The 24,411-nt window shown below is 51.5% G+C and overlaps 8 protein-coding genes across 8 annotated transcripts; 2 read left to right on the top strand and 6 right to left on the bottom strand.

The window, feature by feature from the left end:
- PG998_015142 (Protein N-terminal methyltransferase) lies at positions 1 to 887 on the bottom strand (the record flags this gene model as incomplete). The annotated part of the gene is made up of 3 exons (XM_066881958.1): positions 1 to 142; positions 212 to 547; positions 637 to 887. 3 exons carry the CDS (start codon positions 885 to 887, stop codon positions 1 to 3), a joined length of 729 nt encoding a protein of 242 aa, XP_066722975.1.
- Positions 888 to 1,072: 185 nt separating this feature from the next.
- Positions 1,073 to 2,249, top strand: PG998_015141 (SET domain-containing protein; the record flags this gene model as incomplete). Its single annotated transcript, XM_066881957.1, has 2 exons — positions 1,073 to 1,192; positions 1,245 to 2,249. The coding sequence occupies 2 exons, from the start codon at positions 1,073 to 1,075 to the stop codon at positions 2,247 to 2,249; spliced, it is 1,125 nt and encodes a 374-aa protein (XP_066722974.1).
- A 265-nt stretch (positions 2,250 to 2,514) lies between these two features.
- Positions 2,515 to 7,192, bottom strand: PG998_015140 (uncharacterized protein; the record flags this gene model as incomplete). The annotated part of the gene is made up of 12 exons (XM_066881956.1): positions 2,515 to 3,956; positions 4,066 to 4,407; positions 4,463 to 4,519; positions 4,575 to 5,296; positions 5,351 to 5,625; positions 5,675 to 5,954; positions 6,006 to 6,030; positions 6,090 to 6,275; positions 6,325 to 6,576; positions 6,745 to 6,913; positions 6,966 to 7,016; positions 7,067 to 7,192. The coding sequence occupies 12 exons, from the start codon at positions 7,190 to 7,192 to the stop codon at positions 2,515 to 2,517; spliced, it is 3,927 nt and encodes a 1,308-aa protein (XP_066722973.1).
- Positions 7,193 to 7,946: 754 nt separating this feature from the next.
- PG998_015139 (uncharacterized protein) lies at positions 7,947 to 9,391 on the bottom strand (the record flags this gene model as incomplete). The annotated part of the gene is made up of 3 exons (XM_066881955.1): positions 7,947 to 8,187; positions 8,421 to 9,124; positions 9,179 to 9,391. The coding sequence occupies 3 exons, from the start codon at positions 9,389 to 9,391 to the stop codon at positions 7,947 to 7,949; spliced, it is 1,158 nt and encodes a 385-aa protein (XP_066722972.1).
- Positions 9,392 to 11,212: 1,821 nt separating this feature from the next.
- On the bottom strand, positions 11,213 to 12,315 carry PG998_015138 (uncharacterized protein; the record flags this gene model as incomplete). The annotated part of the gene is made up of 2 exons (XM_066881954.1): positions 11,213 to 12,226; positions 12,286 to 12,315. The coding sequence occupies 2 exons, from the start codon at positions 12,313 to 12,315 to the stop codon at positions 11,213 to 11,215; spliced, it is 1,044 nt and encodes a 347-aa protein (XP_066722971.1).
- A 944-nt stretch (positions 12,316 to 13,259) lies between these two features.
- PG998_015137 (uncharacterized protein) lies at positions 13,260 to 16,016 on the top strand (the record flags this gene model as incomplete). The annotated part of the gene is made up of 4 exons (XM_066881953.1): positions 13,260 to 13,697; positions 13,748 to 14,101; positions 14,149 to 14,323; positions 14,374 to 16,016. 4 exons carry the CDS (start codon positions 13,260 to 13,262, stop codon positions 16,014 to 16,016), a joined length of 2,610 nt encoding a protein of 869 aa, XP_066722970.1.
- A 1,976-nt stretch (positions 16,017 to 17,992) lies between these two features.
- Positions 17,993 to 21,271, bottom strand: PG998_015136 (uncharacterized protein; the record flags this gene model as incomplete). Its single annotated transcript, XM_066881952.1, has 4 exons — positions 17,993 to 20,157; positions 20,208 to 20,382; positions 20,430 to 20,783; positions 20,834 to 21,271. 4 exons carry the CDS (start codon positions 21,269 to 21,271, stop codon positions 17,993 to 17,995), a joined length of 3,132 nt encoding a protein of 1,043 aa, XP_066722969.1.
- Positions 21,272 to 22,800: 1,529 nt separating this feature from the next.
- PG998_015135 (uncharacterized protein) lies at positions 22,801 to 23,974 on the bottom strand (the record flags this gene model as incomplete). The annotated part of the gene is made up of 2 exons (XM_066881951.1): positions 22,801 to 23,150; positions 23,206 to 23,974. 2 exons carry the CDS (start codon positions 23,972 to 23,974, stop codon positions 22,801 to 22,803), a joined length of 1,119 nt encoding a protein of 372 aa, XP_066722968.1.
- Between the last annotated feature and the right edge of the window lie 437 nt (positions 23,975 to 24,411).

Here is a 24,411-nt window from a genome sequence, read left to right as displayed (position 1 = left end):
TTACATTAATTGTGACTTTAATGCATACATCCGGACAGGCAGAAGCTTTCTGGAGGATACGCGGGGCAGCCCCTTTTGTAGGTCGGTTTTGGTGATCCGTAAGCCAGCTTGGGTGAATAGCTGTCTAAACTTATTGTCTTCCCTGTACTAGGTCAACAGCTGAAGGCAAACCGTTATGTTTCTTGTGCACTCGTAGATCGCCATAGCTTACCTGATCAAGCCGCTATCTGTTGCGTCAAAAAGGTCGGAGCCACTCATGCTGATATTCTCTTTGAGAACGATCACTCCATGTTCTGGATTCAAAGCTTGCCCGCATCGCTTCAAAAAGTCCAACAATTGCTCGTCTGTGAGGTAGCCAACACACCACTGAATCCAAATCAGATCATATCGTACTCCTTCAAGGGGTACCCATTCCTCGAGGCCAACGTTGAAGATATGCCGTACACCACTAATTCCACGTAGCTTGTCGTTGAACTTGATTACAGGTTCAACCACGTCAATGTGTAAGGCCAGGCCGCGGAGAAGTCCATCCGTTACTCTGCCAATGCTGTTTCGCCCAGAACTACTTCTTAGCATTCGTGGAATAATTAGGTTGGGAGAGGAACAGCCGTTGCTACACGACAGCGCAATACGCACCCTGCGCCGCCCTCTAATGTATGCGCAACAGTCCGTCTGTCATTTGTCATGCCAATTCCCAGCTTCGCTAGAAAACTGCGTGATCCTTGCAGATCGATCTTCGACGTGTTGGAGAATCCAGCTACTGTAGGAACACCGCCAAGCATACCATCGTCGCTAGCATCGACATTTTCCCAGTATTGTAGACTTCGTTCTTTCTTGATAAGGGAGTCGATCGCAGAGGTGCTTGAGGCAATATTGGAGCCTATCATATTCATTGAAATATTCCTGAGTACAGAACTCATTGAGCAGTGCTGAAATGCAAATTTTTAAAGACGACAATGCGGGTCTTGAATGTGTGGTGCACGGGCCATACTCTTGTAGGTAATAGCAGCAGTGGCAGTCATCATTCCAGAACTTACCCCGCAACAAGAAAACATATCCTCACATTCCAATCATGACGGCCCATAGTGAGCTCCTCGAATGGGCCAAGGCCGAAGGATTTCAGCTGAACGGCATTCAACCTGCTTCGATAAGTGGTTGTGGCACAGGCATCATAGCCAGTCGCAAGTTGATGGTCAGTAAATTTCCACCGGATGATCTCTATTCAAACTAACTTGAGCTTTAAGGCACATGAGTCTGTGCTTAGAGTACCTATTCGAGCTATTCGCAGTGCTACAACCATAACTCAAGAGCTCCTCCGACAAACGCCCTCCGCAATGCCACTCCATGGTCTCCTCGCCGCCGAATTAGCCCTGGACGATACCGACACGCTAGCAGCATGGCGACATGCATTGCCAACGATGGCCGATATGACAGCCACCATACCTCAAATGTGGCGGGAAGAGTTGCAAAATCTCCTGCCGTCACCAGCCCGTAGCCTTCTCGAGAAGCAGCAAGCCAAGTACCAACGCGAATGGAATATGATTTCGCAAGCCATCCCTTCTCTACGCGAAGAAGAGTTTCGATACTACTGGTTCGTCATAAACACGAGGACCTTTCTACACGACGTACCGGAAACCCAGCGCTACAATTGGGAGGACAGATTGGCCTTGGTCCCCGTTGCGGACATGTTCAATCACGCGGAGAGCGGCTGTACGGTATCCTACACGCCTGAACACTATACTGTAACCACGGATCGTGCTTATGAAGCCAGCGAAGAAGTTTTTGTTTCATATGGGGATCACTCCAACGACTTCTTGCTAGCCGAGTACGGCTTCTTGATGGCCAATAATTGCTGGGACGTGATATCCATCGACGATATAGTGATACCTAAACTTGACGAGGCCAGTAGAGAGGAGTTATGCCGAAGAGACCTCCTGGGAAAATATATGATACATGTGGAGAAAGGCCCATGCCGCAGAACACTAGTGGCCTTACGAGCGCTTTGTTGCCCATACGAACAATGGCTCCAGTATGTTGAGGGAAGAGATGACGGGCATGGCTCGCAGGATACGGTTAACGTACTATTGTGTGAAGTGCTTGGAGACCTCCAGCGCACCATCGAGGAGAAATTGAAAATGATAGATGAGCTGTGTGTCAGCGCACCTCGTCAGAGGGATACTTTGAAGCAACGATGGAAGCAGATAGAAACTACTGCTAGGCAGATAGCGACTGTATACTCCCTTAGATAGGAACGAGACAGCCACTTAGACTAGCTTGCTTGCGGTATACGCGAGCTCGAGGCAGGTAGCATCGTCGGAATACTTCTCTGAGCGGACGAGCGCCAGTCTTAGGATGGTCTGGCATCTTGCTGAGGTTACTTCGTTACACTAGGCATTAATACAATGGCAAAACTGAAGCCTCACTCTGATATATGAGCTGTGAGTAAGGGGTAGTGCACGCTTCAACATTAAGAATCATTAAGATCTAATAAAGGAAATGCAATTATGTTTACTGCTAAGATGTGCCAAATGTCAGCTTCTCCATTGCAGCGCATGACTCGAGCGAATGATCATTGCTTTGCTCATTGACTGCGTGGTCAAGAACTACCTCATATAGCTCCTTGCAGAAGGCCAGTTCGTTAGGTGTAACATCTATGTCGATAGATTCGAGTTTGCCGTTCTCGTCTGAAGCCGCCAATCGTTCACATGCTGCATTCCGGGCTACGACCCACTGAGTTGCCTCACTGGGTTCGCAACCCTTCTGTCGCATAAATTCTACGGTCGCATTTTGATCCATTAGTTGCGCAATATCCAGTGGAGTGAGCCCAATCTTGTCAACTCTTGCTTCAAGATCCGCCCCAGCATTCAGAAGTCGGCTCAACAGTGACGTGTTTCCAGCGCAGGCAGCCACATGAACGGCGCGATACCCTTCGAAAGTCTCAATATTGACATTGGCATGGTTTTGTAGAAGCAGATCAGTGATGAGATCTGCTTTGCTGGTATGTTCACCGGCTATAGCTCGGATCAGCGGTGTTATTCCCCATCGATCCTGCGCGTCCACCGAGGCTCCTCGGCGTATCAGATCCTGCGCCAAGGTGGTTTTTCTGTACTTCGCAGCCCAGTGTAGAGCCGTTCTTCCATGATAGTCTGTCACCCTCACATTGGCTCCGCCATCGATAAGGGCCTTTACCACCTCTTCATAGCCATCAAAGCAGCATTCTTTGATAGCAACAAGTAACGGAGTCCATCCGTATACTGTATCGTTGATGGCAGCTCCACTGTGGACCAGAAGTTTTACGAGCTCGCTATAGCCATCTTTGGCTGCAATATACAGCGCGGTGTCTCCGTAGTGGTCTGGATGATTCACACTCGCCCCATTCTCTAGCAAGAGCTTGACCATGGAGACGTTACCCAGCCAGGTCGCAAGGGTTAGGGCTGTTGAGCCTCCAACGCTGTCAACGGCGTCGATGTCTTCTCCAGCTGACAGGAGTGCTTGCACCCTCTCATGATAGCCGCTGTTCACGACCGAGCGGAGGCCACTAACAAGCAGACTGCCTTCTGACTTGTTTGCTGCCAATTCCATTAGCCATGCTTTGTTGTCTGGGTCTCTCAAGCAGTGTGAGGTTTGAGCGATGATCTGCTGGCCATTTGCCACTTTGTCTACCAGCGAGTCAACCACACAGCCATGCCCTCGGATTATTGCAGCATGCAATGGAGTCCATCCATCTTGATCTTTAGCATTGGCATCAGCATCGTTTGCCAAGAGGATCTTCACTATTGCTTCATTCCCATTTAGAGATGCCGCATGCAGCCCGGTCACACCATTCTCATCGCTTGCGTTGACATCAGCGCCAAATTTGATGAGTAACCTCAAAACCTCAATCTGGTCCTCGTGGACACTCCAGTGTAGCGGTGTACGCTTCTTGTGGTTCGCGATGTTGACACAAGCCCCGTGCTCTAGGAGCAGTTTAGTTATCGATAGACGTGAAATGGCCCAATGCAGCGCAACGTTGCCGTAGTGATCCGTTGAGTTAAAGTTGGCGCCTCGTTGCAGGAGCAAACGTACGACTTCCTCTTTTCCTCTCGGGGACTGCGAAATCGAGGGCAGTGCTTCCTTGGTCGTCAGTCCAATCGATTTCAGCTCCACCATCGAGCAAAATTTTCACAGCTTCATCGTTGCCAGCTTCGGCAGCTAGGATCATTGCCTTGTTTGTTCGATCGAGTCCGAACACGGAGGGAGAATGGTCTAACAGCACCTTTGCAGCTTCATTATGCCTGCCGATGATAGCCCAGTCAAGCGCTGTCCAACCTTCCACATCTTCTGCCAGGACGTCCGCCTGAGCCTGCAAGAGCAGTCGTATTGCTTCTGAGTGGCCGTTCTTTCCAGCCCAAATCAATGCGGTGTAGCCTTTTGATTGTGCGAATCAAGCTGAACTTTCCCATGCAGAAGTTTCTGGAGAAACTGAACATGGCCATATTGCGCCGCCAATTGTAGAGCTGTGGTCCCTTGGCTGTCTTGACTATCGACGTTGTAGTCGTCCTCATTTTGCAGAGCGTCGAGTACTTGACACAAACCCCAATATGCTGCAACATGTAGTTTGCTGAATCGACCAGGGAATCTGTCGCAGCGGGCCTCCATACGGGAAAATCCCGAGTAGAGCACTTGTAGGGAAGATGCTGACTTAGAGTCGCTGCACATGAAGGCCAGAACAAGCCTTAGACCCTCGGCAGCTAAACAATATTGGACGTGGGAACCCCAGTTCTGCGAGGCGTATCCAAAGAAACGGTATTGTTCGAGTCGAAGCTCTAGACTCTCAGGACTGGTACAGGGACCTTCATCGAATACATCGAAAGACAGGTATGAAAGACAAGCTTTCAACATCTCGTAGTCCGGATTTGCAAGTAAGCCCGATCGATGTGATTGCAAATACTCCTGCAGAGTATAATGGATAAATCCAATAGCGTTGGTGTTTCTATCGATGGTGATGAGTCCTGCACAGATGCCAATGAGAATTTCAAGATGATGGCGACTTTCTTCATCAATGTCCGAACTGCCTTCTTCGATAGATACGGCGTCAAGTAGCTCCGTTGAGCTCAAGGTCCTTTTGGAACAAAAGATGAACGAGAGCGCTTTCTTTGCCAGGGCTATGTCTTCTTCAGATTGAGCCTCAATCCTCATGACTGCTTGTTCATAATACTCTTCGATTCCTTTCGGCAAGATGCGCAGAGCCATGCGAATGTTTTTGATTGATGTCTGTTGGCGTATCAAATCAATATGAACGCTAGCGAGCAAAAACCTGTATAAAAGTCAGAAAATCAGGCTGGGGGTACAGAAGGCGGCTGCTCCTTACATGCCATCTGTCTTCTCATGTACAGTGTCTATAATTTCCTGTCTCAATTCAGGTTTGGCTTTAAGAAAGCGTGACAATCTAGAACTTGTATCGACGTGGAACTCTAAGAACCTTCGCACGTCAGCGGAATCGGGCACGATCTCAATGCTGCGTAGTTTCCCAAGAGTAGCTTCCAAGTCCACATTTTCCCGTGATGTAAGGAAGAGGCGGATGTAAGACTTCAAACCAAGAAGTAAGCGTACGAAGCTCTCTCTAGTCTCTTCGGGGCATTCGTCCTAACGATTCAATTAGCACATGACGAAAAAGATATCGAAGCGTAAATACCAATGCGTCCACAAAGACGAACGTCCTCCGGAAGAGCTTCGAGATGCTTGTAATAAGTGCAATGTACACATCATTACTCGGATAAGACTTCTTTCCAACCCAAGTTATGTGAAAACTCTTGATTTCCGAGGGCATAGGGCTAATTTGCTGTGAGAGCTGACGAATGATGCTCGATAGCATTTCTGACTCGGTATAAGGCTCCCTGTAGTCGCAGTAGACATACGCTATGCCGACATTGGAATGAGACGTGATATCCTCGACGTGACTGACTACTGTCGCACTATACCATCTATAAGTATTTGAATGTGAATATCAAGTACAGAAGACTTACGTCATGACAGTTTTCCCGGATCCGGCTTTTTTATACTTAGCACTCAGCAATATCTGTTAAACAAATAACAAGGGGGATACTTACGGATTCCATGACACCAGAGGACTGAGTTATCATCCGCAGATAGCCATGTGTTGAATTGTTCGTGGTTTAATAACCACTGTCCGGTCTGTTCGTGGCGTTTTGCAAACGTATCTCGTTGTTTGCCGAGATAGTCAAGCGAAGATAGCCAATTGATGATTGTGTTGCGCTCTTCATTATTCTCTTGTCCTGCGAAAATTTAGAAGATGGTAAAATTTGATAAGGGACAAAAGCTCACGCTCAAACAGATCAATTACCTGCCCAGTGTCTCCTAAGACGGAGGCAATGTTCTTGTTCATACTCTGCGAAATCGCAAGACTTCTACTCATACCATCCTGTATGGTGCCCGTGATGGATATAATGTCAAGGGAATTGGCCAACGTGGCTTTGAGAATAATGTTCTGTCCCAGTCTCACGCGCTTCTTAAATTCCATCGTTGCTTGCTTGAGCTCCTCATCTTGACCTGTACGAAGTGCCTGGGACCATTTACCTGTGGTGTATCAGTGTATCTGGCTGTTGATTCAAGGAGTAGTGGACATGGTGATTGGCAAATTGGACCCACGTCATATATGTCCTTTTGGACACTACCCTCAGACGTAACAGAAGGAGGAAAAGAAAGCTTACTCACCTCCTCGCCGTTTTCGGACGTATTGCGTACATATGCCACAAAGAACCAACACCGATGTGAACACTCCCGTCAATGCCATTCCATATTCTGGAATTCGGGAAAGTTTCCCTTCGAGTATCTTCAGGCTTTGCAGCTCCGCTTGCAGCTCGCCAAAGAATGCTTCTAACCTGTCGAAGTCTGCAGAAATTGCATTTGCTGACTATACGGAGTCAGCTATGGTCGTAAATACGTCAGATCATGGTTGTCTTAACCCCGATTAGATAGCGTATAGCTGCGAATATTGCTTCGGCGGGTGGATAGACCTATAGGAGATCAGTTATGTGGCAATTCAGCTTCTCAGTCTGCATCTTACAGCTTTGGTAGCCTGGGCGACAACATCACCCAGTTGCAAGATTTGATCTAGACTCTGTGCCACTGACGACCGAAACCTAGCAATCTTGGATCCATCATGACGGTAGTTCCGGAATTCGATTTCCATCTTAGATACCTCATCCCACAGGGCACTTATACTCTGCGTGTCAGACGAGATACAAATCGGATTTCCAGTGAGGGCTTCATAATGAATCACAGCTTGCTTCCACCTAATTTGAATATCGGATGGATCATCTGATCCCAATAACCTTGCAGACGATGCCATAATCCAGGTGTACAGGAGTTAAAATAGATATCTTGAGACAGGCGCTACTTCTGGGACGTTCTTGTTATCGCAATAAAATATCGACCGTTTCATAAGGTTATGGACTCGACTATTCGCGTACGCCAGGAGTCGAACCCCTCCTTGATTCCTGGCGTACGCCAATAGTCGACGTTTTTTTCTCGACTATTCGTGTACGCCAGGAGTCGAACCCCTCCTTGATTCCTGGCGTACGCCAATAGTCGACTTTCCTTCTCGACTTCCCGTTTACGCCAGGAGTCGATTTCCCCTGTTGTCTATAAGATGATTGCATGGATCTCTTGACTCACCGCGTACGCCTTAATTGAACCAAACAGATGCGAGTATGCACGATCCCGAACAAATTGGCCTTGTGCTGGATCAATCGCCCATTCATCACTTCTTATCAAGCCCAGACCTCAAAGTCGAGTTTCAGCGACATATTCAAGATAATCCAAGCAACCGCCGCGTTACACCCACCGAAAAGTCGGAACTGGTGCGATGGCTAACAGACGATTCTATACGGCCACTGTCACAAAAGGAGTTCAGCCGGCGAAATTATGTGCGAAGAACATTCAGTCTAGTCGAAGATACTGGCGATTTGTGGGCTGTTGCTAAGAACGAGAATGAGAAGGGTCGAATCGTGATTACTACCGATGGTATTGTGGATATGGTGAAGCTTGTTCATATGAACAACAAGCATGCTGGCTGGGATAGCACCTGGAAGGATGTGAGCAGCTCGTACTACGGAATCTTGCGCGCCGATGTGGTGTTTTTGCTCAAAAGATGTGAGGTGTGCGCTGGAGATCCACGCAAACGTCCTAAGGGCGTGGGCTCACGCTTTGGCAATACCACATCTGTCAGTGATCCAACGGCCAGGCTGCTCACTATAGACGACCTGCTATATGATGAAGCGACCTCGGAAGGAACACAAGCACAAAATGAACAAGAACAGCAGACTTGGGATTAACTTATTCCCCGGGACTATAACAAAGCACTGGGATGGTGCATGTCAGGAGCGAGGAAAGTAGAGTAATTCAAGAATTATACATACTCGATATAGTTATCTTTCTGTAGATGATCAGTTCCTGATATCATTAATGTTGTCTCAAGCCAATTTGCAAGAGGATACTCTTCCAACGTTTCGCCACCTGATCCAAGTACCTCTACTTGCTGAAGTCCTTGAAGTGAACACAGGCCTTTAATCCCTTTGTCAGCCTTGAAGACATTAGGCGAGATCTTCGCCAGTAGCTCGCTATGAAACCGAACCTGGATAGAACGGAGTCTTCGACATTCTTGCAGCAATCGTATGCAGGCTGAGACGTGTAGGACTGGCAAGTTCAAGTCATTGTCTTCATTGGCTGGATGCTCGTCCCATCTGCATTCGAGATCCGTTCTGCTTTCCCAAGGGAACTGGAGTGACTGTATATTTTCACGGCCGGTTTGGCCAATTGCAATCAAGAGTTTCATTAGGTCGTCCAGGTCGTCCAACTGGAAGGTTGTATGTTGAAATGCAACTGGCAGTGCTTCTTGGCGTAGTTTTTGGTTTGCACATAGGAGACCAATTTGCTTGCTGAGCGGAAAGTAGAAGCCATTACAATCTCCAATGCAGCTAGGCCAGCTGTTCCTAGGAAAGTCGTTGGCACCATCGATGTGCCAAAGACCGCTGGGGATCGCAAACTCATAGATCTTGAGGCGAATTTCGGCAGGCAAGGCGAAGAATCTGGAGGACAGGTGGCCAAACTGTCTGCTCGAAAGCTAATAAGAATGAATATCTGATGGCTGTCTGAGGGGTGAGAAAGTTGTATTTACCTTGGCGATCGACATGACCCAGGCTGCTTCAGCTTCACTCAAGAGGAGAGGTAAGGTCAAACCAAAATGATAAACCAAGTCGACGTTGAACCGGTAAAGCCCATTGTGGTCCTGTTGACTGACCACGATTAAATCTGCAGAGCTCTTGATTCTCTGAGTTCCATTAGCGAATGCGGTGGAGGCTGTGGGGAACATACTTCTGTCCTTCTGCATGATAGCAGCGCTTGAATTTCAAATGAGTGAGGCTTCTCAGCATTCTTTCCCATCGAATTCTCGAATTCTTTCTTAGTCCGTTTGTATTGTGACTGGGGTACTCGGCGAAGGTCAGAATAGAAGCGGCATTCTGCTTGGGTAGGTTGTAGTGGAAGCGTATACCCCAGCCTCTTTTCCATATCCTGTAACGTGAATACAGGCTTGCGCTTCGCCATCTCAACGTCTTGCCGAGTATTATCAGCTCAGATTGTAGAAAAGGATGAGAACAATATGAATATGGGCATGGCGGAGTAGCCTGCATCTACTAGTTCATGGAAACGTAATCACGGGGCCCGGCAAAAGGTTTAGCCGAAAGACGCTTACTACACCCAAAAAGCTTAGCTGTAGTGGGCGGTACACATTTGCCGCAACACTGTGCTTGTGTATTAGAGGTTAGCAGTTACACTTTCGGCTTTGCCGCCCGGACGTTAATAAATTGTGTGTATGTTTGTGATGTAGTGGCCATTGCGCTGAGTTGTTTGCCAACGTCTTTTGAGGGATTCTATCGGCATTAAAATCAACCGGGTTCGTCCTCAAGGGCTTGAGGGCTTGGGAAGGGACTATTATAGAGTCAGCTCGAAAGCTATTTAGCGTTTTATCCACCATTCCACTACTGAATTCAAGTCAGCTGGAGTACCGAGCTTAGCTGTCACGGTACCTGTCAGTGCCAATAATGTAGCCCTGCAGAAGTTTTGCTTAGCGCTGACTGTTCTTTTTATTGCATCACTTGCGCATGGTGCAGGCGCCCCACAGGACCTCGGATTTTTTTCCCTATAGAATGACGGACACTGAACCTGGATTTTATATCGCCGTCCGGCATGGATGAATTGTGTTTGTGTACAGTTCAGTGCCAGGAGTGTTGGTCGCTGAGGCTTGAACCAGCCGTTCTTTACACTACGTCCTCCAGGTACATCCAGAAGCACCCCACGTACCTTTCAGTGCCAAGATAAGATTGGGCCAGTTTTAAAAAGAGATCTTGCCCTGAAAAAGCGGGACCGTTTCAAATTCTAGTGCACACTGGATTGAGGTAGCTGAGAGTTGAAACGGTTTCTGGTTCCTTGATCACGATTATTGGATCACGATTCCTGGATCTCAATTCCTGGATCTCAATTCCTGGATCGCAGTTCCTAGATCATGGTTCCTGGATCACGGTTCCTGGATCCAGGACTCTGTGCCACGGTGGTAATAGACTTAGAATAGTAGCAGAGCCCCTCACTTGCAAAACCTGATTCTTAACGACAGACATCAGAGAATGCCGAGACACCGCTGCATAGCGATTCGTAGGGTTCTATCGTGTGACTCCGGGAGGTACCATCACGGCAAGCGTCTGGTGTACTGTTATTGTACGAGAAAAGACAGGCACTGTGGGAAACGCGCCGTAGATGCGCTAGTCGAAACATGTGGGTTCGATTGTAGATCGCCGGCCTCTGCACTAAGATATGCAAATTTGTGTGGCATCGCTGTCTCTTTTTCGTGCTTTAGGCTACCTTGTTGCAGCACCTGCGCCCGCCATCTCCGTGGCGTCAGACTTCACTTGCGAACATATCAGTGCATGCACATGGGGCCGGACCAGCACAGTGATGACCACAGTAATCCAAAGTTAAATACAAGGTCACACAACGAGCCATTCTTCCCAAACAAGAATACCACCTTATGGTATGATATTTCCAGCAGTTGAAGGCCATGGTCCCGAGGTCGTAGTACCGACCTGTACGGCTGCTATACGGAACGGTGTGGTCTTCGCCACCTTCCTATGCAATGGTGGAGAGCAACCCATCTAGCTTAGCATGAGAGGACTGATGGCTGCGGATCAAACCGTCGATTTACAACGTCCTGGGGAGCTGTGATTTGGGATAGCCTCCTCTTGCCGAATGTCACCGTCACTATCCAGTTCCATATAAGTATACAAAGAAACACGGCCAGGAGTAGAAACATAATAACAAGAGGGCCGAGAATAGAAAAGATGGTGAACCCATACGACGCTGCTTGGAACGCTTCGTTCGTGGCAAGCGACGTCGCAAGGCCGACTTGCATAGCTGTGAGTACCACAGCAATATAGACCGTCGCCGAGGCCAGCCATGCAAAATTGTCGCGGAAGAAATCTTCGTAGCGATTCCAGGGTGCCATGTACGCGGTGCCGGAGGCCAAGCATTGCAGCTTGTTCAATCGGCTTAAGCGTAGCTCGCCGTAATAGAAGCGCTCACCAATCTTGTCGTAGATTCGGCGTGCAAGAAGTTCCGCCACAAAGCGTCTCCAGTCAACCCAGTCGACCTTCCTGGGAAGTAGCTTATTTTCCATCGCCAGAGAGAAATCGCTCTCATGACAGATCAATGCAGCGTACGAGAACAGAAAGCCTAGCGCACACCTTCGAAGCCGTTGGTGGTGACAAAGCATATCGGTGGCCGGGGAACAACCGCAGCCAACTGGGCAGCTGAGGTAGTCGCGCCACAGGCAGGGCTCCAGCAGAAATCGTGGGAGAGGTTTGATGTATATGCGGCCGCTCGTCCAGACAAGATGGAGGTCCATCTGCTCCGCAATGACAATCTCCCGGCCGAGCAGCTGCTGGCTGTGTAACGGGCGGGGCGGTATGGGCCGACCCGCGACCCACAGCTTAGTAGAAAGTCTCGCTAGCCGGCCTAGTTCCAACTCTTTCTCGATATAGGTTGACAAATTATCCGCCTGAGGGGCCGCGAGATCGGCGTGGTCGGGTCCGGCTCGGTACGATGCAGGCAGCAGCGCTTGAAGCTGGTCGAGTGTCGACGCTTCCGGGAGAAGTCGGGTCTGGAAGGGAGCATCCTAGGTGTCATCCAGTTAGCTCGATCTGCGTCGCGTGCTGGGGAACTGGGGAATGATACCCGCTGGTCTTGGCTCTCTGCTCGTGGCATCTTTTAACATAACTTGACCGTCACTACGCGGCACGATAGACGTAACATACGTAAAGTAACAAACTCTGTAGTCGCGAACGCGAAGCAACTGGATGAGATGTCCGACTGTGGAAACAGCTATATCGTCCATTCGCACTGGCCGATTCCTGTTTTTGGCAGCAGTTGTACGTGCGGGGTACGGAGAAACACTAGAAGCTGGCCGCAGCGCCGTCGTACAGGTTACGTTGCCTAATTGGTTTGAGGATATATGCTGCCAAGCGCTGTACACCTACCTCTCCGGGGCCAGCTACCACGGCAGCCTCGTCACTAACCCATCATTTGTGTGAATCGGACGGGAGTAGTTGCCCGATATATGAAAGACCATGGACTCTTGCAGGCCTACATCAAGGCCTCTCAATCTATTTGTGTCTAGCGCATTCAATCTGTCAGTAGGAATTTACTGGAGCTAACCAACCGCTCCAAGGCTTCAATACCACCCGCCGTAGGTGACTGACTGTAATGCAGCATGCAGCACGGCTCAGTAATCATGAGGTTATTCGCGCTTCGCAGTACTGAATCTGGCCATGGTCACTGTCTCTGCCGCTCGGCGTGTCGTACTACGGCGAATCAGAGCATGAAGACAGCCCGAGACAGACGAGGGGGTGGCGTCGCGATACGACCAGTCGCCGTGCTTGCTTTTCTGGTGTTCAGCGGTCGCCGTCACTGTCGCCGCCCTCCAAGTCGGCAGCCTTGTTTCCCATCCCTCTAGACACAAGCTCAATCATTTCGACCTGCTTAAAGACATACGCGGACATTCCATTTAGGAATTTCCCTATCGCAGACAGAACTATTCGCATTTAGGTTGTCGTCGATCGTCCCGATCCAGAAACCTCGAGTAGAGATGCTCTGACCCCACCATGGCACCCCGCGGTACGCTACTTCTTCAATGAGCTACTACTGCCAATATGCTGACAGACGACGGTCGCAGCACCGCAGACAGAGCAACGACTGGGCCTTCGCAAGCTCGTCCCTGCAGAGGGTGCCACCGACACAACCACGATCGAGTTCGTCATTTCTACCCTACAGAGAATAGCACTGATTGTGTTAGCGTCATTGCGATCCACGGCCTCGACACCGAGTCGCCCCGCACATGGATATGGGAGAAGAACGGGACGCAGGTGCACTGGCTGCGCGACAGCGACATGCTTCCGACGGCGATCCCGGAGGCGCGCATCTACACATACGACTGGAACGCCAGAGTGTTCGACCATGCGCCTGTGCAGACCTTGCTGGGCCACGCCGACAACCTCCTAGGCCAAGTGGCAGCCGAACGCGGCCAGAGCAGCGAGGCCCGCCCTCTGATCTTCGTAGCATCCTGCTTTGGCGGCCTGGTCCTCGCAGAGGTGAGGCACCTTACGTCGACGACGAGTATCGTATCAGCTGACGTCGGTAGGCCATTTGCCGGGCGGCCCAAGAAGGCAGTCCTTATCGTGGAGTGCTTCTCGCCACGGTTGGCGTCGTGTTCCTTGCCACGCCGTTCGCGGGAACGGACGCAGCGCAGCCAGCATCGTGGCTGGTGACGGTTAAAGGGATCATGGGTAAAGGTGCATCCGACAATTTGATCGACGACCTCGAGAAGGACAGTTACAACGTGTATCAGCGACTAAAGAAGTTCACTGAAATAGTTCATACCGACTCGATCAAGTTGCCAGTTTGTTGTTTCTTCGAAACAAAGAAAACGGACATCTACCGAAGAATTCTCCCTAGAAGTATCGCACGATGGATTGAAGGATATAAAGGCTTTATTGTAAGCTACCTTTTAACCCTTAGCCTTATCCACACTAATATTGGTAGCTTGTCACTGAACCATCTGCTTGCATTCATGGCTATCCTGGAGAGGGTCTTGCTGCGAAACATGTTATGATGAACAAATTCGAGGGACCCGATGATGCTGGATTCAAACGGGTCAGTTATAAGCTACAGGGCTTTGTGTCTGAAGCTCAAAAGGTTCTCCAACGCCGAAGGAACGGTTAGTCTGCTACATTTTCTACGTATATAATAGTATCTAATACGAAACAGAATCCGTTCTATCTTACTTCCTTGTCCGATTTAGTAGGAACGAGAACTTTGTGGGACGAGAGACGGTTCTGGAGCAGCTTCTCAAAAGGATCCCGCCAAGTGCGGACCGGAACGCGTGCCAGCGGACCGTCATCGAGGGCCTCGGCGGCATCGGGAAGACGCAGGTCGCCATCGAGGCGGCCTACCGCGTGCGCGAGGCGCATCCCGATTGCTCGGTCTTCTGGGTGCCGGCCGTGGACATGACCATGTTCGAGAACGCGTACCGAGAGATTGGCCGAGCACTCGGGGTGAGGGGCATGGAAGAGGACAAAGCCGACGTCAAGGCCCTCGTCAAGACGGCTCTGAGTCGAGACGAGGCGGGACAGTGGCTTCTCATCATTGACAACATCGATGATATAATTCTGTTCACAGACGGCCAGCTACTGTCATACCTCCCGTTCAGCCGACAGGGGTCGATTCTGTTCACGACCCGGAACCACCAGGCCGCCACCCGCTTCGATACCCGTCATGTGATTAGACTGGAGGGGCTGGATAAATCCGAAGCCCGTGAGCTCTTATACCAACGCCTGGACGAACGCCAGAGAGGCAAGCTGGAAGATACAGCGAAGCTACTAGACTACCTGACCCGCCTACCTTTGGCAATCAGGCAAGCCTCGGCTTATATGGCGTCGAACGCGAATGTGTCGGTTCTAAAGTACCTAAGCTACTGCGAGTCCAGCGACCAAAGCATGATTAAGATGCTGAGTAAGGCCTTCGATGACCGAGGCCGATACCAGGCGACCCAGAACCCAATAGCCGTGACATGGCTCGTATCCTTTCGGCACATCTCGCGCGATGCGCCATTAGCGGCAGCTTACCTCCGATCTATCGCCTACTTCGCAGAGAAAGATATCCCTATCTCCTTCCTGCCGGCCGGCGAGGACGAGATGGAGAGGGACGAAGCAATCAGCACCTTGCAGGCATACGCGTTTATCGTGGATCGTGGCACACCCGATCGGTTTGATATCCACCGGCTTGTGCGTCTCGCCACACGAAACTGGGTTCAAGCCAAGGGAGGGCAGGGACAGCAAGTTACGAGTGTCGTACAGCAGCTCTCCGAGAAGTTTCCATGGCCGAAGCACGAAAATCGAGACATGTGGACATGGTACTTGCCACATGCGCAAGCGGTATTAATACTCAGGGACGAATGCAGCGAAAGTGAGATGTTATGGACGCTGCAACATAACGTGGCAGCATGCTACAGCTTGCTTGGGAAGTACGCGGAGGCGGAGGAGATGTGTCGGCAGACACTGGGGCTGACGGAGACGGTGCTGGGCCGCGAGCATCCCGACACACTCGACAGCATGAACAACCTGGCAGTCGTGCTCGACAGCCAGGGGAAGTACGCGGAGGCGGAGCAGATGCATAGGGAGACACTGGGGCTGAGGGAGACGGTGCTGGGCCGCGAGCATCCCAACACACTCGACAGCATGAACAACCTGGCGATTATACTTGATAATCAAGGGAAACACGAGGAGGCAGCACAGAAGCAGAGCCAAGCATTCGTGGGTTATAAACGTGTCTTGGGAGAGGGGCATCCTCGCACACTTATGAGCATGAACAACCTGGCAAAAGTACTCAGGAACATGGGAATGCATAGCTAGGCAGATACAACCAACTAGCAAGCGCACTTATTGACAGGATCTAGATATGCTTGAGTTAATCGAACTTATCTAGTACTTCTCGTTCCCACACAGGAGCTAGCTAAATCGGCAAAGCGAAATAAACACTACATTGAGCATGTCGGATTCTCATTCGAACCATGCTACTTAAGGCCTCAACTATGGCAGGTGCTTCTATTGATAAAGGTAGCAAAGATGAGGTAGGAAAGAAAGAGGTAGTCTACAGTATTGCATTCAGTCTGTCCTTAGGGGCTGCCGCGCCAGCCAGCTGGTGCACAGCTGGCCGCCAGGTGTAAGGCCCCTAAGCAACGTGTAGGGCCGTCACATTACTGAGCATAACGAGGATCGTCTATTAGAAAATGTACCGAGATTCGCGCATCTTCGCTACATTAGTACCCATCAACACCAATTCTGAAGGCTGTGTAATGAGCACGGGAGCGGCAGCCACTGCTCCGGGATTAAACTTTCTCGGAGATCTAATTGTGAAGGCCTAGCCTGGATAGCGCGAACAACTCAACTTATACATGAATTACTTCAATGCGAGAGCCTGATCTCAATCTACATTTAAACACACTTTGCAACGAATACGTGGCTCAGGTTTGTCTTACAATCGGGTTTCTATAACTAGTTTGTGTTAAACCAGCGCATGCCATCGGCCACATGTATGCTGAAGACGCGAGGCGTGCCGTCGCTTGGATTGCCAGCAGCTTAGGCGGTCTTGGGCGAGAACTAGGGCTATCGGATCGGACCCAGTGAAAAGCGGGGTGGTCGAGGCGAAGGGAAAGCCATCCACCCAACAAAGCCGGCACCCCCCCTGTAGAGCACGCTAGGCGACGCGTTCGTCGCGACGTTTAGCTCGCCCAGCGTTCCATATTGGAGCCGTGGCGCGTCCGTTCGATTAACAGACAGTTGGTCTCGAGCTGTTGTATATATTTCCACTGTGCAGAAAGTACCTTTGTTGCTCCTCCAGCATGCCCTTTGCTTCTCGCGTGGCGCCAGAAAGGCTTCCTGGGTGGGGTACCTTCGTTGACCTCCCTCGGAAGCTGGTGAGTGCTTCTGCCGTCGCCGCTCGTCGTGATCCCAGTTCCGCCCGCTCCTCGGCTCTGCAACGACTGCCATGGCTATTGGCAAACATTCACCCTCTTTCTTACTCTGCTCCCCGCCTTCTTCTAGCCTAGCCCGAATCCTCCGCATGACGATGCCTGTCGCAGCAACGATGCTCCTCGCTGTCGCCGTCCCAGTCGCCTTGGTCACGGCCGTCGCACCACGCTGAAACCAGCGTTGCCTGTATGCGATGAGCAGCGTCCTCAACTAGACCTGTGCGACTCGACGGCACACGACTAGCAGACGATGATCGACCGCGAATCACTTCGCAGCTGATCCGGCAGTATGACATGCGCTTAGGATACTCCACCACCCCGGTAAGAGACAAGGAATACTAACGGGTGTCTGTCATGCTTCATGATAGGTAGGTGGTACGGGTGACTCCAGTCGACAACGGTACGTGCACTGAATCATTGCCCATCGTACGGCCGAGAGCGGCGTACTGGCTACACCTGTGATTCGACCGAGCGTTCGGATACAGGAAGCACCCGATGGCCTTCTTGTCCGGCACATGCGATTCGGAACGCCTGCAGGGCACACTTACTTTAGCCTACGCCATCACGCGGCTGCAGGACGCATGTCATTGACAGATGGAGAGACGGCGAAGAGGAAGCATAGCACGCATCACGAACGTTGAACGGCCAGGCTGGCAACCACCATTCACTGGCTAGCCCTCCTAAGGTGTCGGCATGGCTTTGATGGAAAATGTAGCTTGTTCTTTGATGTAATATCAATTTCGCTGAGACGAAATTGCCTAATACTAGACAGATCCTATCTACTCTCAATACAGAGAAGAAGGCATAATACAATTCTCAGCCAGCCAGCCGCGTCTGAATCCCCTCCACCGGTGTCTGTCAAATGCCTTCGTCTACCCCGCTATGCATTCCCATGTTCCTGAGTACTTTTGCCAGGTTGCTCATGCTGTCGAGTGTGTTGGGATGCTCGCGGCCCAGCACCGTCTCCATCAGCCCCAGTGTCTCCCTATGCATCTGCTCCGCCTCCGCGTACTTCCCCTGGCTGTCGAGCACGACTGCCAGGTTGTTCATGCTGTCGAGTGTGTCGGGATGCTCGCGGCCCAGCACCGTCTCCGTCAGCCCCAGTGTCTCCCTATGCATCTCCTCCGCCTCCGCGTACTTCCCCTGCCAGTTCAGCACGTTGGCAAGGTTGTTCATGCTGCCGAGTGTGGAGGGATGCTCGCGGCCCAGCACCGTCTCCCTCAGTTCCAGTGTCTCCCGATGCATCTGCTCCGCCTCCGCGTACTTCCCCTGCTGCCGAAGTGATACGGCCAGGTTGTTCATGCTGCCGAGTGTGGAGGGATGCTCGCGGCCCAGCACCGTCTCCCTCAGCCCCAGTGTCTGCCGATACATCTCCTCCGCCTCCGCGTACTTCCCAAGCAAGCTGTAGCATGCTGCCAGGTTGTTCATGCTGTCGAGTGTGTCGGGATGTTCGCGGCCCAGCACCGTCTCCTTCAGCCCCAGTGTCTGCTGATGCATCTCCTCCGCCTCCGCGTACTTCCCCTGCTGCCGAAGTGATTCGGCCAGGTTGTTCATGCTGTCGAGTGTGTCGGGATGTTCGCGGCCCAGCACCGTCTCCGTCAGCCCCAGTGTCTGCTGATGCATCTCCTCCGCCTCCGCGTACTTCCCCTGCTGCCGAAGTGATTCGGCCAGGTTGTTCATGCTGTCGAGTGTGTCGGGATGTTCGCGGCCCAGCACCGTCTCCGTCAGCCCCAGTGTCTGCCGACACATCTCCTCCGCCTCCGCGTACTTCCCAAGCAAGCTGTAGCATGCTGCCACGTTATGTTGCAGCGTCCATAACATCTCACTTTCGCTGCATTCGTCCCTGAGTATTAATACCGCTTGCGCATGTGGCAAGTACCATGTCCACATGTCTCGATTTTCGTGCTTCGGCCATGGAAACTTCTCGGAGAGCTGCTGTACGACACTCGTAACTTGCTGTCCCTGCCCTCCCTTGGCTTGAACCCAGTTTCGTGTGGCGAGACGCACAAGCCGGTGGATATCAAACCGATCGGGTGTGCCACGATCCACGATAAACGCGTATGCCTGCAAGGTGCTGATTGCTTCGTCCCTCTCCATCTCGTCCTCGCCGGCCGGCAGGAAGGAGATAGGGATATCTTTCTCTGCGAAGTAGGCGATAGATCGGAGGTAAGCTGCCGCTAATGGCGCATCGCGCGAGATGTGCCGAAAGGATACGAGCCATGTCACGGCTATTGGGTTCTGGGTCGCCTGGTATCGGCCTCGGTCATCGAAGGCCTTACTCAGCATCTTAATCATGCTTTGGTCGCTGGACTCGCAGTAGCTTAGGTACTTTAGAACCGACACATTCGCGTTCGACGCCATATAAGCCGAGGCTTGCCTGATTGCCAAAGGTAGGCGGGTCAGGTAGTCTAGTAGCTTCGCTGTATCTTCCAGCTTGCCTCTCTGGCGTTCGTCCAGGCGTTGGTATAAGAGCTCACGGGCTTCGGATTTATCCAGCCCCTCCAGTCTAATCACATGACGGGTATCGAAGCGGGTGGCGGCCTGGTGGTTCCGGGTCGTGAACAGAATCGACCCCTGTCGGCTGAACGGGAGGTATGACAGTAGCTGGCCGTCTGTGAACAGAATTATATCATCGATGTTGTCAATGATGAGAAGCCACTGTCCCGCCTCGTCTCGACTCAGAGCCGTCTTGACGAGGGCCTTGACGTCGGCTTTGTCCTCTTCCATGCCCCTCACCCCGAGTGCTCGGCCAATCTCTCGGTACGCGTTCTCGAACATGGTCATGTCCACGGCCGGCACCCAGAAGACCGAGCAATCGGGATGCGCCTCGCGCACGCGGTAGGCCGCCTCGATGGCGACCTGCGTCTTCCCGATGCCGCCGAGGCCCTCGATGACGGTCCGCTGGCACGCGTTCCGGTCCGCACTTGGCGGGATCCTTTTGAGAAGCTGCTCCAGAACCGTCTCTCGTCCCACAAAGTTCTCGTTCCTACTAAATCGGACAAGGAAGTAAGATAGAACGGATTCTGTTTCGTATTAGATACTATTATATACGTAGAAAATGTAGCAGACTAACCGTTCCTTCGGCGTTGGAGAACCTTTTGAGCTTCAGACACAAAGCCCTGTAGCTTATAACTGACCCGTTTGAATCCAGCATCATCGGGTCCCTCGAATTTGTTCATCATAACATGTTTCGCAGCAAGACCCTCTCCAGGATAGCCATGAATGCAAGCAGATGGTTCAGTGACAAGCTACCAATATTAGTGTGGATAAGGCTAAGGGTTAAAAGGTAGCTTACAATAAAGCCTTTATATCCTTCAATCCATCGTGCGATACTTCTAGGGAGAATTCTTCGGTAGATGTCCGTTTTCTTTGTTTCGAAGAAACAACAAACTGGCAACTTGATCGAGTCGGTATGAACTATTTCAGTGAACTTCTTTAGTCGCTGATACACGTTGTAACTGTCCTTCTCGAGGTCGTCGATCAAATTGTCGGATGCACCTTTACCCATGATCCCTTTAACCGTCACCAGCCACGATGCTGGCTGCGCTGCGTCCGTTCCCGCGAACGGCGTGGCAAGGAACACGACGCCAACCGTGGCGAGAAGCACTCCACGATAAGGACTGCCTTCTTGGGCCGCCCGGCAAATGGCCTACCGACGTCAGCTGATACGATACTCGTCGTCGACGTAAGGTGCCTCACCTCTGCGAGGACCAGGCCGCCAAAGCAGGATGCTACGAAGATCAGAGGGCGGGCCTCGCTGCTCTGGCCGCGTTCGGCTGCCACTTGGCCTAGGAGGTTGTCGGCGTGGCCCAGCAAGGTCTGCACAGGCGCATGGTCGAACACTCTGGCGTTCCAGTCGTATGTGTAGATGCGCGCCTCCGGGATCGCCGTCGGAAGCATGTCGCTGTCGCGCAGCCAGTGCACCTGCGTCCCGTTCTTCTCCCATATCCATGTGCGGGGCGACTCGGTGTCGAGGCCGTGGATCGCAATGACGCTAACACAATCAGTGCTATTCTCTGTAGGGTAGAAATGACGAACTCGATCGTGGTTGTGTCGGTGGCACCCTCTGCAGGGACGAGCTTGCGAAGGCCCAGTCGTTGCTCTGTCTGCGGTGCTGCGACCGTCGTCTGTCAGCATATTGGCAGTAGTAGCTCATTGAAGAAGTAGCGTACCGCGGGGTGCCATGGTGGGGTCAGAGCATCTCTACTCGAGGTTTCTGGATCGGGACGATCGACGACAACCTAAATGCGAATAGTTCTGTCTGCGATAGGGAAATTCCTAAATGGAATGTCCGCGTATGTCTTTAAGCAGGTCGAAATGATTGAGCTTGTGTCTAGAGGGATGGGAAACAAGGCTGCCGACTTGGAGGGCGGCGACAGTGACGGCGACCGCTGAACACCAGAAAAGCAAGCACGGCGACTGGTCGTATCGCGACGCCACCCCCTCGTCTGTCTCGGGCTGTCTTCATGCTCTGATTCGCCGTAGTACGACACGCCGAGCGGCAGAGACAGTGACCATGGCCAGATTCAGTATTGCGAAGCGCGAGTAACCTTGGACACTGCCAGGAGTTTGATGTCGAAGACTGCTCAAAATACTGCATTAAACGTAAAGTGACTTGATTAAGGCTTTGCGAGCGATCGTTTGTTGCCAAAGTGATTTCAGGAAACGGCGGGTAACCCTTTCTGTAGGTCGATGCCGGCGATCCGTAGGCCTAGCTTGGGCTTACTGTCTGTTGCATCCCATATCCAGGCCGCTAGGTTCCTCCACTTTGCATTGGCACCCACCTCGCTGACCTATTCCTTAGTTCACATGCCTAGGCCAGAATAACATATTGCTCAAATACACCACAGGCTCGTCAGTCTTAACTTTGCTCTTAGGGGACGTCACCGAGCTAGACTTTGTATAATACCTCCCTCCCCCGCGACGCCCATTACGTCCGTTCGTGCATACGACACATAAATTCTTTCCAGTATCTACTGTACAGTTCAGTGCCACGAGTTGGTCGCTGAGGCTTGAACCAGCCGTTCTTCACACTATGTCCTCCAGGCACATCCAAAAATACACCACGTTTGCTCGAAGTACCTTTCAGCGCCAGGGTAAGACTGGGCCGGTTTTCAAAAGAGACCTTGCCCTGAAAAGCGAAACCGTTTCGAATTCCACTGTACTCTTTTAGGTTGCGCGCTCACTCACTATGCACATTGGATTGAGGTAGCTGAGGAGAGTTGAAACGGTTTCTGGTTCCTTGATCACGGCTCTTGGATCATGATTCCTGGATCTCAATTTCTGGATCGTAGTTCCTGGATCGTAGTTCCTGGGTCGTAATTCCTGCATCAAGGTTCATGCATCACGGTAGTAATAGACTTGGACTGGCAGCAGAGCCCCTCACTTGCAAAACCCGACTCTCAACAATAGATATCATAGAATGCCGAAACACCGCCGTTACTGAGCTGTGCTGTAAGAATAGCAACTTTTATATAGAAAGGACAAGCACAAGTCTTTTTCACTCACTGTAACTATGAATGGAAGAGTTCAAGCCTGGGCTATAAGGATAAATAACTTGTACTTCCACTGCGGTATAAGGTGCTAATAGTGCAGCGATAGGAAAAAGGAGACATTCATGTAGTGCCGAGTGTGCAAAGAAAAAAATCAGATACTGTTCCAAGCAATCAAGATCCAGATGAATAATCCCTCGCCATGCCAGATTGCTCCTCATGTTCACGTAGCAGCCGCTTGCTGATCAATTTCTCGGCTACCCATCCTTCTTCCTTGAGAGGACGATCCTTCCAATGCAGCTTGTACTGCTTGTTCGCACCCTTCCCACGTACACCCAAGATATCTACGCCTTGATAGATGCCATCATAGCCTGCCTCGAATTCACGGACCATTTCTTCATCGATGTCTGCACGGGGAACCCAATCGCGAGTGCCGTCCGTCCACTTGAGGAGGAACACGGCGCGGCGGCCTAAGCCCCAGCGTGCGATCAGATGATCAACCTCACCAATAACAGCGGATTCAGCTTCTCGAAGTCAGTCGGCATTCCCGAAGAGACATTTCATGGGACTTATGCATACCTTCATTGGTCTTGTCAGGTGAGTGGTGCAGCTTTTGCGACCTCCTGGTTCGGCCCTGCTGCCTAACTGGAGCCTCAGGATTGGAAATATGTTGGGGACAATACGCTGTGCCCTGGGGCTTGTCCGCAGTGAACTGGAGCTGATATGTTTGCTGTCCGTTCACTATTACGCGTTTCAGGATACCGTCGAAGAGCGGTATTTCCTCAAATGATGCAGCGCTGAGATTAGAGACGATATTCGAAGATTCGGGGTTGGATACCGGCAACGTCTCGACTGATCGTCCAGCAGGGTCGTCACGATGAGGGGGCTGACTCGTTGGTGAACTTGGTCGTCGAGGCTGGTCCGTCCTCCTCTGACGCTTGCGAACAGGCTGTTCTTCTGCCGTCGCTGTCTGGTCTCGAGAACTCGCGTGATCATCACTTGCGCCGCAACGAGGAGCAGGGAGGCTGCCGTCCGATTTGGATAGCTCCTCCTGGGCTTTGCGTTTCGGGCCCGCAACCACCGAGCCTCGTGAGTCGGTGTTGCTGGCAGAATCTGGTTGTGTCTTCGAGGCAAGGCCAATCGCGCGCCTATCAGTGACTCCAGAAGAACTCGGCGTCCCTACTTTTATCGACTGATCGCCACTGGTGGCAATGGTAACAGCCTCCAGAGTCTGGCTGTCTCTGTTTTGGGATAGGTGAGAGATGCTCTGTACCGACGCTTTGCGAGCCTTTCGGCGCTCAGCAGCCGCTTTCATCCAAGGAAAATTTCCAAATTCTTCCCTTGCCATGCCGTGGAACAAGGAATCCACAGGGGTAGGGGCCTTGACAGCAGAGAGGGACCTCGATTCTGCCCCTAGTGGCCGTACCTCGGAGGTAACTGGGTGGCCTGATTTGGTTGGTGGGGTACCGATGAAAGAAACGCTCTCCGGACCTTGGGGCCTGACAACAGACCGACCCGAAGCGAAAAGAGCAGGCGGAAGACTTAGAGTCGTGTTTTGTCTGGGATTGGCAGGTACTTCTGCCTGATGGTTGTTGCCGCTTCTCCAGGGTGGAATCGGCATAGGATTTCGAGATTCGTCGTCTTCAATAAGCGAGATTGGGTCTTGGAAGTGGGCTCCTTTTTCGCTGCCAGACGATGCTTTCGGCTTCATTGGAATTCCCACGGCGGAGGTTGGCACGAGATCCGCCCTGCGACTACTAGCTATATGAGTACTATCGCCGCCCA

Source organism: Apiospora kogelbergensis (genome assembly GCF_038363985.1).
Source record: "Apiospora kogelbergensis strain CBS 113332 chromosome Unknown utg000020l_segment0_segment0, whole genome shotgun sequence".
Taxonomy (NCBI): domain Eukaryota; kingdom Fungi; phylum Ascomycota; class Sordariomycetes; order Amphisphaeriales; family Apiosporaceae; genus Apiospora; species Apiospora kogelbergensis.
Note: the sequence above shows the minus strand (reverse complement) of the source record. Positions and strands in the feature narration are given on the sequence as shown.